The sequence below is a fragment of the Liolophura sinensis genome, chromosome 7 (assembly GCF_032854445.1).
Source record: "Liolophura sinensis isolate JHLJ2023 chromosome 7, CUHK_Ljap_v2, whole genome shotgun sequence".
In the NCBI taxonomy this organism is placed as follows: domain Eukaryota; kingdom Metazoa; phylum Mollusca; class Polyplacophora; order Chitonida; family Chitonidae; genus Liolophura; species Liolophura sinensis.
Genome location: NC_088301.1, coordinates 45799994 through 45814234, shown reverse-complemented (window position 1 = coordinate 45814234; position 14241 = coordinate 45799994). Strand labels below are relative to the sequence as shown.

Here is a 14241-nt window from a genome sequence, read left to right as displayed (position 1 = left end):
AAATCCTTCAACCTTCAACCATTACACCATAAGCCACGCAAGCTTCTTGGAACGTGTTTGATCTAGTGGTAGAAGCGTGGACTCGTAACCCAGGGTTGCTGCAGTGGTTGATATAGTAGGCCGTAATGCTTGGGTGGACCCTGTGTGTCTTCGATTCTCCTTTCGTGGGTAGTCACGAGGATGTGATTAGGAAAACTGGGGGTGAATGAAGCAGGGTAATATATAAGAGCTATCTACCTCCGGGCTGGAGGGAATTTCCCTTTCAGATATATTCTCGAATCCTGCAGACGTCAAATGTGTCTGCTGAGTAGGTTGTCTTCTTTTGTTGAGGTCGATCGATGGTCACATCTCGATTGACCCCTCACCCAGTAAGAGGATTATTAACAACATATATTTGCGTATCCTACCACTGAATGACCATGTAACTATATATAATATTCTCCTCCCCACTTAAGTTCTTCCATTCTCCCAAGACACGCACACGTTCACTGGGCAAGAGCCCCACCCTTCTTGGAACCTGTTAGGTCATGGCACCGGTGTAATGGTTGAAGGATTTTACTACGTGGGTTACACAAGGATTCGAACTCGGGTCTCAGCAGCAGAAGTCCAGCACTCCACCATCTGAGCTAACGGGAATTTCACTTGTGACCCTAGTAGTGAAATCCTTCAACCATTGCAGGTGCATGGTAACAACGTTTTGCTCTAATGCACAATCCCATCACCAGTTAGCAGCCCAATGCTATGAAATTTTCAGCAACTCTCGTAAGAGAGTGTTACGAACAATACATATAATTTAATCGAAAAAATGTTAGTATAAGTAGGATTCCTGGTATCTGAGGTATCTCCACTGCATGCACGATACCATTGAAATGGCGTTGGTTGAAAATGTTTGGGAATTCAAACAGCTTATATAGATAAATTCAGTATCAAATGCTACAATATTAAGGTTTTGCCCCAACGAGAAAAAGTTTGAAATTTGCAAGTAAGCTAGATCTATGCAATGAAAGATAAATCATTTTTTCAGAATTAGGTAGTTCGTGGAAATAATGCAACAGGGTGCATATAACATAGAATAACCAGTTTTCTCGCAGATCCTTCCACACTGGATGGGAGAATGTCTGAGTTCTTTAAAATCCTGCAGTCATGTCTTCCAGGATTGTTCGTGGAAATGACGGTCAAATACGTGACTATTACAGAGTACATATACGTACCTGCATACGACGGCATACATGCGCACTGTGTGTTTTAGTAACTAGGCTGCCGAGTGACAAAGTAAAGTTTATTCAGGGAATATAAATATATGTAGGGCAAGTAAACTCCACTTCCAATCGTGTATCTCTCGGTGATATTGGCTTTAGACATTAGTTGTCAATCCAGGCCATGAGCGTACACAGCGAAATTCATCATCGTGTTTAAGGCATTTCTCTTTTTTATTCCTTTTTAAACATGTGGCTGATCAGATTGTATTTGTTTTTGATTTACATACAACTCACGTACTGCAAGGCCGTGCCAAAATCATTAACGAAAGAAGAATTCTTAGCAGAGAGAAAAGAGGCACATTGGCATGAGCAAGTGATAAGTGCCGGTGGTGACATTCACCTTTCGCCAAAGGAGCAGTATGTGGATAAGTTACTTCTGGACCTAAAGGCAGCAGATTTTGAAGATGCCAGATTAGGAAAGAAACCCTTTCTTCCAAGTCTTCACTTCTTTGAGGCCAAACCACTCATTGATAATAGCAGTATATTTCACATAATAAAGGACATACCAAAAGGTGAGTGATAGAAGCATAATCATTAGAAGTGATAATCATTCATTTATTCGACACAGTGTAATAAAGGTATAAACAAGGCTGACGTACAGTACTTATGTCTAGACGCTGCAATATGAGCAGTAGATAAGGTACAAATAATTCTTATTTGTAAATGTTGTAATGGAAGGAGGATGAAGACAAGGAAGCTACAGTACTTATGGGTACACTCTGTAATAGAATCAACCAATACTGCAGAAGGAGTACTCACATGTACGGATTGTCAAGCAGCGGACGTAAAGAAATACTCTTTTGTATACCTTGTACCGGAAGCAGCAGATGGAAGTAAGACAAACAGTGCCCAGAGCAGGCCTGATGAGTTTTGGGTAATACATACATAGCGAAAATCTTAAAAACGAAAGCAAAAACCTGCTTGTGACTTAGTATTTTGGCAATTTATTTTGTCATCATGACTCTCCAGATCATGACAAAATCAAATGCCGAAATACTGAGCCGCAGTGAAGTCGGTGAGTTTCAGATTTGCACTACTTGTGTATGGTGGAGAAGAAACATACATGGGAGAAGAAGTAGGTTAGACACCTGTAAGTACTGCAATAGAAGACGACAGGGTAGACATTCATCTCCTATATACTGTAAGTACTAGAAAGTGCAGACAGGTTAAAAGTTGTACACATTAGTCCATGATGTAATAAAAGGGCCAAATATGACAGAAAAGTGCTCACGTGCATACACTGTAACGGAAGGGATAAAACGAAAGGTAGAGTGGCTCGGTATACACTGTGATTGAATCTTCATATACAGCAGAAACATTACTTTCAATGTACACAATGCAGCAGAAAAACTGTGATAAGGCAAGAGAAGAAATCCTTTGCACAAACTATATTAGACGAAGTAGAAAAGAAAGGCATAGTACTTCTGTGTAGAGGCTGCAACAGAAACAGACACTCAGGCAAAGTATTCCTCTGTAGAGACAGCAGGACATAGTACTCTTCTGTAAGGCTGTAAGAGCAGAGAGGGAGACATAGTATTTGTAGATAGAGGTTGTGATAGAATCAGACACGAAGACATAGCGCTCCTCTGTAGAGGTTTTGATAGAATCAGACATGAAGACATAGTGCTCCTCTGTAGAGGTTGTGATATATCAGAGATATATAGGAGCACAAAGTCTTCATGTCTGATTCTATCAAAACCTCTACAGAGGAGCACTGTGTCTTCATGCCTGATTCTATCACAACCTCTACAGAGGAGCACTATGTCTTCATGTCTGATTCTATCAAAACCTCTACATAGGAGCACTATGTCTTCATGTCTGATTCTATCACAACCTCTACAGAAGAGTACTATGTCTTCATGTTTGATTCTATCACAATCTCTACATAGTAATACTATGTCTTCATGACTGATTCTATCACAACCTCTACAGTGGAGCACTATGTCTTCATGTCTGATTCTATCACAACCTCTACAGAGGAGCACTAGAAACAGAGAATCAAACATGAAGACAATACTTCTCTGTAGAGGCTGTAATAGATTAAGAGAGGATGACATAGTACTTCTCAGTAGAGGCTTTAACAGAATCTATCACAACCTCTACTGAGGAACACTATGTCTTCATGTCTGATTCTATAACAACCTCTACAGAGGTAATAGAATCAAACATGAAGACAGTACGTCTCTGTAGAGGCTGTAACAGAGTATGAGAGTATGAGAGGATGACATAGTACTTCTCAGTGGAGGCTTTAACAGAATCAGACTGAAGACATAGTACTTAATTCTCTGTAGAGGCTGTAATTGCAACGTCAAGAGTAATTTTACAACCTTTCCTTAACATGTATTAATGTTTATACAAATGTTCACTCCCAAACGGTACATGCTTTCTGTCCGTAAAGAACCGTATAACTCAAACAAGTTTTTGTTGACCTTGACCTTTTGAAGTGTTTGTCCACAGGAGCCGTTCTTCACATTCATGACACAGCAATGGTGAGCTTAGACTGGGTGGTAAAGAATGTCACATACCGTGACAACTTATATATGTGTGTTCCAGCCAATAACAATGAGAGGGTAGAGTATTTATTTGCTGATCGGCTGCCCAATGCCACAGGTAACATACACAAAGGCATTTTGAAATGTAATTGTTCTTTGAATAGGAGACCAGTAGATTTTCCTCTCACATAAGGTGTTGCTACTGTGAATTAGTACTTGCACGTCACAAGTCTTGTGTTGCACGGCGCAAAACATGATGCGTTCTGCGGTTTAATATATGAAGTATTTGGTCTATCCGCTGTGATGTCGCGCTGTTGACGCTGCAGTGGAATGTCCAGCGTAACTGAAATGACGTAAAACGTCCCATTTCGGACTTCTGCCGACATGCCATTAATTGAAGGCATAACACTGGGCCCCTGTGACGCCATTTGACCTGCCACAGGACCTTGACGCCATTTTCTTGACGTAAAACGTTTTTTATTCAGCTCATCATTATGACGTCACATTAAAGAATAATTTTGTGACACGACAATATATTGAGGTCCTGCATCACACTAACGCCACCTTTAACGGGGGAAAAATGCGGCCTTCCCATTGTTTACATCCTTTTTATTGTGCGATATATATGTCTACTTCAATGTGTTTGGTCTAAATGTATACATTTTTTGAGTAGACAATAAATAGAGTTGCCTGAGCTTTTTAGTTTATTTGGCGACTTCTATACTGTCGCTTTAAGAGAAGAGGTTTGTCAGGTACTAATCAACGGACAGTGGTTCCTATCGGCCTTTATGCGGTTATTTGTACCGATAAACATGATCGTCATGGTACAATATATAAATGAATTATTCTAGAGTACAGCGTAAATAGCGATCCAAATGAATGACCAGTATCAGACTGCATGGATACGCTTTCTGTATGGGTAATCATTCAAATTATTTTTCCCCGGCAGATCAGTGCTCGTGGGAGCTAGTCAGAAATCGTCGAGAGAATTCAACAGACGTCGAAGAGTTTGATGAATGGTATTGAGTATTTTTTGTAACTTGCATTGTGTACAAAATAATTTATTGAGGAAATTTTAAATTATTAAATGGATTAAAGGGATATTCTAAAACAACCATTCCCAAGCATATATATCAGCGGAGAGTTTTCTGCCGTATTGTGATCAATAAACTAATTTGTAAGTGCAGAAATATGAGGGTAAATAACATTGTACTTTCTATTTTTGGAACGCATGAAGACGATTAAGTTCCTTTCCTATTTGTAACGTGTGTAAGGTGGAACGTAAGATGTATAAACACAACGATACAATAAGTACCTAGAGCTCACGTTTTTGCTAGAAGGTATTGGGTTATTTAAGAAGGGTTATTCCGGAGATTTTTGCAAAATGTTTTAGAACATTTTGCCATACAAAATCGGCAGTAAACGTCCTACACTTCATAACTTTATAAAGGGGGTTGCGTCATAGCCTTTTTTCAAATTTTAGAACCATTTAACACTATAAATAGAACAATTCAATTCTGATATTTAATGAAAGGCAATAATTTGAGTTGTACTTGACTTCATACGGGTTTTTTTCCAAACCTCTCCGGTATAGCCTATTTAATTCTGCCAATATTAGCTACTATAGAAATGGATTGTTGTTTGGTCTTTTTTCTTTGCTTCAACTGATTGTAAGTGCTTATAGAGATACACTAATTTCACATATTACACAGAACTACAGTTGTTCACAAGAGAAAAATGATAAAATTTTGAACTATACTTTTAAGTATGGATACAACCATTTACAGTTTGAGAGGTTACAGATAAGCTAATAATTTTGTAATTATTACAGAAACCATAGTAGTCAAAAATAACGATAAAATGTCGTTACAATCACTTACAGGCTAAAACGCCAAATGTCGTTATTGCGAGATGATTTAGCCAGTACAAACCCGACCCAAGACGACATATGGAAGCAGTTTACGTCTTGTTTCTCCGTCATGAATGGAATGGTTTACTATCCTCCAGTGGTTCGGGATTACTTCCGCCGAGCCTTGCAGGAGTTCCACGATGACAACGTTCAATATATTGAAGTTAGAATCCTGTTGAAGGAGGTATGTCTCTTTATTATGCCACAGTATTGAGTTTAAACAGTTTTGAGTAATGGGTTATGTGTTTAACCCTTATACTCTTCGAAATATTTCGTATCAAACCACAGCAGAATTGCCAAAATCTCAATAATGTTTTATCTGAAAACGTATGTATGCTGATACAAAGGCGTACTACACCAGGCACTCACTAGCCTCAATACACAACGGCCGGTTGTTTCAAGCGTATTATACATTAAGTCAGAGATAAGCCTTAAAACCAGCCTAATCTTCATGCAACTTCATACTGCAGTGGAGGCGGGTGTGACATTAATCTTAATGAACCAGTTTGATTAGATTCACAAGACCGTTGCTCGGTCCCGGTAGAGGAGACAACGACCAAATTACACATGCAATGTACATGTAGTGTTCTCTATAGAAGGTTATGTAGAGCACACATCAGTCGTAAATGTAAACCATTAGAGGAAGTCATTTTTGTTAAATGGTCAATATAGATAAAGGAAATAAAGGGAAATAAGTACCTATATATATAGCGTTAACATCACTGTACTTTTTGTTTCCTTATCCTGCTTAAACCATGCATGGTGTAATACGAGTGTCTAAGCTGTAGCTTTCAAAGTATTTGCATGTCTATATGCACCGGTTACGTGTGCCCATTTACGAACCATCATTGTCAATGTCTTGTTTAATCCAGTTTCTCAGGTTTAGTCGTCATTCCTACATCGTTGACCGAGGAGCACAAAATGAACCAACTGATCCAGAGGACGAAATCCTGAGCTGATTAATAAGGGTTAAAACCAGTAATGTCGACGTCCTCACAGTTGATAAATTATATTATTGATTGATCTTGAACATTTCAGACGTACAATCTTGATGGAACCAAGAATGACTTTCTGTACCTTTTGGAAATGTATAGAAATGTCTCAGAAGAGTTCAAAAGAGACAATCCTACGTCGTCCGGAGCAAAGGTCATCATAACGGGCATCAGGTATATTCTATAAAATGTATTCGATGGCGAATAGTATCATCCACATATTAATCCTTTCAAATGCATATGAAAGGATATCCCAGATATTTAATCTACCAACTTCCCAACATCTACGAATCTGTCTAGTAGATTCTTTTCTCAAAATAAAACCTTGCAAGTTAATTAAAAAACATAAAAAAATAAAAATTACTAACAGTTAATCTAATGCTAGCATTAGCGGGGGTGTTTTTAATCCACGCAATCTGTGAAATGTTATACGATGGTGTATTTCGTTATTTTCAGGAATTTCAACAATAGCGTGATTCGGACATTAATTAAGCAGGTTACGCAGTTCAGACAAAGGTTTCCAGACTTCATCGTCGGGTTTGATCTTGTCAGCCAGGAAGATCGTGGTAAACCACTGTTATATTATCTGGATGAGCTGATAGCACCGAACGCACATGATCCTTCTACGTTACCATACATCTTCCATGCAGGAGAAACAGGTAAGTGAATGGCATGCTATATTTGGTGCTAAACAAACGGAGGAATCAAACTGAATATTCACGTTTTATACCTATACTGTTCATTTTCGTAATTATGGTTAAAAGCATTAAACTGTCAGTTGATTTAGACTTTCTTGTCTTATGTATAAAAGACATATAAGGGCACTCCCCTTTCCACCATCCATAACATTGAACGCTAAGATATAAATGAACATCGCGTGAACTAGGAGTTAAACAACACTGAAGTAAATCAAGCACGTAAACCGATCAGCTCTCGTAATACCCCATTTTGTTTTATTTCCACCACAATTGTATTTCGTGACAAAACATCATACTTCGCAAAGGTAAATGCGCTAATTTCTTACCCTCACATTGGTGCGTATATGTAACATGAATGTTCATTTTCCTAACAGTGTGGCAGGGCACTGTCGTTGACGAAAACATCATCGACGCCATTTTGCTAGGTACTAAAAGACTTGGACATGGATTTGCGATTTCTAAACACCCTTGGGGATTGGAAGAGGTCAAAAAGAGAGACATAGCAATCGAAGTTAACCCTATATCAAATCAGGTAGGTGAAGTTGACAAGTTTACAAGTCAAGACTGATATTAATGTCTTAAGTATAAATTTTTTGCCAGCCGCATATCTTTATGGCACAGGTTACAAAACCTCTAAGAATTATGGTTATTGAGGTGAATGAATGAGATCCCAGTATATATTGACGTCCTAATAAGTTATCAGTTCCAACCGTAATGCAGGCCTATTATTATAAATATCATGAAAAGTCAGTACAGATGAATTCTGAACGTATGTTCTGTATTGAACTGATGGAATTATGACAATATTGTAGCGTAGCGTTGTTAGTAAATCTACCACTAATTGCATAGCACTGCAGTAAATCTCCGTATACAACAAACTGCAGTTTATGTGCACTTGACATTGAACGACAGGTGCTGGGCTTGGTGAAGGACTTGCGCAACCACCCGGTGAGCTTCCTCCTGGCGCAGAATTATCCCATTGTTATCAGCCCTGACGATCCGCCTATGTGGGGAGCCAAAGGCCTGTCATATGACTTCTTCGAGGCCTTTATGGGGCTGACAGGAGCAAAAACTGGACTTGCTTTCTTGAAGAAAATGGCGAGGAATTCACTAGAGTATGAATATTCGCACGCTTCATGCTTCATCGTGAACACATCTTGAAATAATGCTATGAAATACATTTCTCAAATTCTAAACAAAGTAAACTTTCTAATATCATACAACTTATATTATATATTTTCTATTACATTTTGACCTGCAATATTTTCAGTTTTGTAATCTTCGATCTTTCTTAGGATGAAAATGTATGTGTTTTTGATGATTCACTGAATCTATTGCAATTCCTCAAGGCACATAGGCTGAGAGATACTCCCTGTCTACACGACATTTGATTTGATCACGTATCACAGGTACAGCTCACTGTCCACTGAGGAGAAGAAAATGGCACTGGATGTTTGGGAAGTCAAGTGGAACACATTCATCGACAACACAGTAGGCAATGTGACGATAAACGTGACAGAACCTGCTAGTACATCAAACCCGACAAACAGGAATGGCACAAATGACTCTGCGACATTTGGCCTTCATCGGACGTTGATATTCCTCATCTGTTTGTTATCTCTAAATATGTGGTCCAGTTTTGTGCAGAAGCCATGCTAATCGCCATAATGCATATATCAGTATTTACGCACGCCTCAACTAGAACTGTTGCTATGCTTTCCCATTTATCAGATTATTACATAGTATTGTCGAGAGGGCTGTCTTCAACATTGAAATGGACGTACTGTATATATACGAAGCTTGATGAAAACATACACGGAATAGCCCCTGAAAAGTTTTTATTGAAAAAACATTCAACCTTAACTGAAATGACAAATTGAAATCAGCAACATAAATTCGACACAACTGAGATATTTAAGCAAGATAAACTACATTCATCTCACAAATACTATGATTTCATTATCTGTTTTCGGCTTTGCCTCAACCGATTTTGATTTACACACGTGGTTATACATGTAAACGATTTTTTAGAAATCAAACCTGATTTAATGTATACGTTTGTCATTTATTATACTGTTGACAACGAAACATGCTATGTGCTGATGTTTTGAAAACTCAGTCTTATTGTAAACGTGGGGTCGTTTATTAATAATTGATCAAATCTCAACTTGTATAGCTATTAGAGGTATGTAATGTAAACCATTATCACATCAGGGTCAGTGAATCGTTACATGTATATGGATTTACTGCTCTATCGTAAATGTGTTAGTGTAACCAGAGTATTGTTTATATATGGTGTTGGGTGTCTTTGGTGTGTTGTACCGTATAGGCTTGTAAACTACATACTCAAATAAATTGGTCTCTGCTTTCATTTTATCATGCTAGTGAGATGTAAAGTTGACAAATATGAATAAAATATTAATAAGGAGATTAAACTATGTATGTCTCATTGACTATTCATGTGTTACGTGATTTTTTTCACAACTTATCTAATGCGCAAATCTATGCGCCACTTCTACACGTCTTTCTTGGAGCGCCTCTTCATTCCCCAAACAGTGAATAGTTCGCTCCCTTCGCTCACTTTACACCGCAAGACACAGATGATATTTCACCTTGTGCGACACACGTCTTGCTCGCGTTTACCATCACTAATAATGGCCTTCATTTTCTCTTTGTTCATGGATCAAAACGACTTGATTGTCTCCTGCTGTGTATATTTTTGTATGCACAGGACCTCACAGTCAGATAAGAAAGGGAAATAAAGATTGACGGAAGAGTTTATTAATGTCACAATCAGCTCTGAACAAGAGATCGTTGGTCGGCCCGTCTGTCGTCAGTAACATTTCTGACATATTATCTTTTAACATAAGCCAGTTGGTCACATTTTTAACATCCTGTGTTAAAAGTTAACATGGACAGGGTAGTTAAAGTTTTGATATCTATATCTTTAAAATAGACCATTCAGTAGGTATAGATATTGTTATATTTAGTTACTGAGATTAATGAAGGCTTCAACTTTCTACGGAAGCAGCTCTCTGATAGTAAATTTACACATGTCGAAATTTCCCCCCGAGATTCTTATGTTCAAGGGAGAAAAAAGTTGGTATGAAGACATAAACATTTCAGAAAGTACTGGGTTCAAACTCTTGACCTCAGTGGTCTGTAGGTTGAATCGTACCGTACATGCCGAACACTTCAAAACTATTGACCAGCAAATTATTTTGATTTCAAGGACAGCTTTTCGCATACATTAATTGATTCTATTTACTTTCCAACCTTTATTGACTACTTATTATTTTCAGCTGCTGTTCTGAAACTAAATTATGATCCACACTATCTTGCATGTAATTTGAGTGTAATCCCAGTCCAAAGGATTTGTTTATCTCAGTTCAATATTATTTTAAAAAATCACGAAGGTTTGCAGTTTTTGGACCTATTTAAACTTGGTCTAGCAGGCAAAAGTGGAGTAAAATCTTAACTTTACACTCTGTTGTAAAAAGTAAGATCAAATCAGGTTTTCATATCAGTAATCGTTAACGTGATCTCACTTATATAGTTATCCGTTTTTACGTCTAGGCAAAGGATGATCACAGTTTAGATACCGAGAAAGATGCAAAGCAGTTTTAGGTCTTGTGTATCTCGGTTGTGGATTAAAGTATGTCATTTCCGCTAGAGATAAGTTCTATGCTCAGATCTTAGGACCTGATTATAATTTCACAAGATCTTTCGGTCATTGTATCAAAAGCAAAGTATAGCAGTTCAAGTTTTTATTCTCCTATATTGTGGACAACCGAACGCAGACTTTGAACGCAGAATATGGTGTCAAGTGTAGGTCCTGGGGACAGAAGGTTGCGTAACTTCACTTAATTGATAAGAATGGGGAAACGAAAACACATAGAAGGTTTTCTCTGGTAGATCTTATACTGTTACTGCTTTGGTTGACCAAGTGTTGTTTTCTCTTACATGTATTTTTTCTATCGCCTTGTCATCAGTTCCACATGGAGTCAAACAAGGTACATGTATGTATAATATACTGATATAATCGCAAAAAATATCCGTATATATATCTTTCAGGTTCCGTTTTAACAGCGGGATTGTATATTATGGTATACATAAAGGTTAGTTAGACGACGCCTATGTATATAGATAGAGGATTAGATTTCTAAGAACATGACAAAGTGTTGCCAAGGCAAGCATATCGTACATAGCGAAGGATCACATGGACCGGCACCTGTTCGTATGGTGACAACACTGTTACCCATTTTGACTGAGAATTATGGAGGTGATTGAGTCTGTTAACACACCGCTAGATGGCCGAAAACGCGTCCGTAATAATCTTAGATGTAGGCCTACAGTTCTCTACCGTCTCCGTTTCCTGCAAAACCTCAAAATAACTTTTCCTTGGTACGCGAGGCCATGAGAACTTACGATTGACAAACGCCTCAGAGTTGCTGTAGCGATTTAAAAAGCACAGGCAGCTATATGGCGCTTCGTCCGGAAGTGGAGAAGTGACAGATCAAAAACAAAAGGTCTACAAGCATCATAATGAAGTACCGGCAAATTTTCCTCTCACGAAGGTGGCGCTAATGTGAAGTCTTTTGTTGCGCGACGCAAAACATGTTGCGTTCTGTAGTTTCATCTGTGACGTATTTGGTCTACCCATTGTGACGTCGTTCTGTAGACGCTCCAGTCTAATATCCATCATCGCTAAAATCACGTAATACATCCCACTTCGGACTCCTGCCGATATCCCGTTAGTCCTTGTATGAAGGTATGAACGTTTTTCCTTTATAGGCCTAATTACCGAGGGTAAAGGATACATGATGAAGATACCGGTAAAGGTGTGAAGTGGACTTCTTTTGCAAGATTTGATTTTCTTTTTGTCCTCAATATAACAACACTTCCTCATTATTATTAGTTTACGGCATCAAATCATTTCTTACCAATCCTTTCCGTGGCCTAGTTGTTAGGACGTCCAAATCAAAGCCGGGAGGCCTGGGCGAACCAAACCCGGGTAGGGGCCTTACCGAAGATTTTTAAAATGGTACCTGTTGCGTCCAGTACCGAGAGTTTAGAGCAAGGAAACTGGACAGGTCGCTCCCGTGTCAGTATAATGTGACCTGGTTGGTTGTGGTTTCAGGTGTCTTCGGCATTATATTTAGTGACTATGGTAGCACTATGGCGGTATGGACGCGCCCTGCCACAAGAAGACAAGTATTCTGCGTCATATGAGTGGCACAAGTGCGACGTAAACCCCCCAAGTATACATATGGCATACACTCCTACCAATTCGCATGTGTAGGCAGGAAAATGGGTTATGTATAAGGCTTATATATGCAGCTCTGTATATAAGCTCACTGTTACCAGATGTTCATTGCCTAGAAGAATGCAACTTCCCTATAGCTAGTCTCCACGGCACAGTAGTACACATGTTACGTCTTCTGTAGAAGCTTGCGCCACCTGGTGGAGAATATATCAACATCTTGGGTGGGAATTGTGACTTGAACCTTAAAAAATTTAATTGTAAACGGCTGCTACAAGAACTGGCCACAAATCTAAACCGAAACTTCGTATTTAAAAACTACGATTTCCCTGACAATTGTTGCTATGCAGTTAAAGTAGAATTCCAATGCTGGGCCTTGCAAACTGCATATATATAGAATGTCCCTCTAGGTCCACATCGATCTAAAACATTGAAACTTTTACAAATAATTTTGATTCTGTAAAAAGGATCGCCATCAGCGATCTTGTATCCGTTGGATTTGTATAATTGTCAGCTTTCCAGATACTCTTAGTATTTCTACAGGGCTTTCGTGACGTTATTTTGTACATCTAGGCCTTACTGGTGGCAAAAGTGACATTCTCCTCAACGCTTTAACATTGGGCGTTCATTTTGTTTAGACACGAAAGAATTGTCACGTGACATCCACCTTCCAACCCGTCGTACAGAATATTTTTCCATACCCTAGTGTGGCTTGCGACTGCAGTAACACAACGCAGGATACTGTAAAGCTACGTATACCTGTATACCTGGCCTAAAAACGCCACAGACAGAAAATATGGACCAGATATCTCATCGTAAACACCCTTTGATTACGGGGGACTCAATCAATCGTAGTTGTACATGTATGAGACTTGTTAATTCTACCATACCTATAATAAAAGAAAAGACTGAAGGATGAGGTTTATATCCCCCCTAAAATGCCAAATGAAAAAAAAGAAGTCGGGATTTTTACTACCGAAATGCAGAAGTGGTACAGTTACTGGCTTGTTTGCAACAGCAGGCTGTGGCACGAAGTGTAGGGAGCCACTAGCCTTTGCCCTACAGTGTCCATCAGGCTACAATACTAGCGCGATTGTTACTTTGACCGGTGTTGAGCGACAGATTCTAGCTCGTCACTACAACTCACAATCCGCTGACCCGACAGCATAAATCTTCGTGTCGCAGCCGGTACCGCTCGACTTGGCTATAAAAATTTATAGACTTTGGACTGTGAAACCGCACCAAATACTCCACAGGTATTACCATAATTCCATGGATGCCCAATTCGTGGCAGACAAACCAGACGGGAGCCCGTTTGCTTCATCTACAGTGGCCTGTATGTCAGCGAAAACCGGTTATCGTATCCCCCAGTCGCTATGCACGATTTTCGTACACGATTTTCAAGGATCTAAAAAAACTCCGGTATCTCTCAAAATATTTGTTGCAAAACTGTCTTACTTATATGATTTTCAGGGTGTTAATTAAGAGGTATACACGTAAGGGTAATTATAATCATACCATGGCTAATTCTGGAAAAGCACACAGTGGTTGCTGTTTCAATACATTGTCTTGGCAGGTGTTACTGGTATGACTTCATCCAGGTAGGGCTCCGCGGTCGACAAGACAGG

The 14241-nt window shown here is 39.0% G+C and overlaps 1 protein-coding gene across 1 annotated transcript; it reads left to right on the top strand.

Moving 5' to 3' along the window:
• The first annotated feature begins 1387 nt into the window (after window positions 1–1387).
• Window positions 1388–9773, top strand: LOC135471346 (adenosine deaminase AGSA-like). Its single transcript, XM_064750549.1, has 9 exons — window positions 1388–1771; window positions 3717–3869; window positions 4701–4770; window positions 5634–5844; window positions 6699–6826; window positions 7109–7311; window positions 7725–7882; window positions 8263–8465; window positions 8760–9773. Exons 1-9 carry the CDS (start codon window positions 1447–1449, stop codon window positions 9007–9009), a joined length of 1701 nt encoding a protein of 566 aa, XP_064606619.1. The 5' UTR covers window positions 1388–1446; the 3' UTR covers window positions 9010–9773.
• The last annotated feature ends 4468 nt before the right edge of the window (window positions 9774–14241 follow it).

Excerpts from the sequence above, each read along its gene's own strand:
- LOC135471346 (XM_064750549.1), top strand. The coding sequence starts at position 1,447 with ATGTGGCTGATCAGATTGTATTTGTTTTTGATTTACATACAACTCACG. Across the intron at positions 5,845-6,698 it reads TTAGAATCCTGTTGAAGGAG|ACGTACAATCTTGATGGAAC; the intron begins GTATGTCTCTTT and ends TGAACATTTCAG. Across the intron at positions 7,312-7,724 it reads CTTCCATGCAGGAGAAACAG|TGTGGCAGGGCACTGTCGTT; the intron begins GTAAGTGAATGG and ends TTTTCCTAACAG.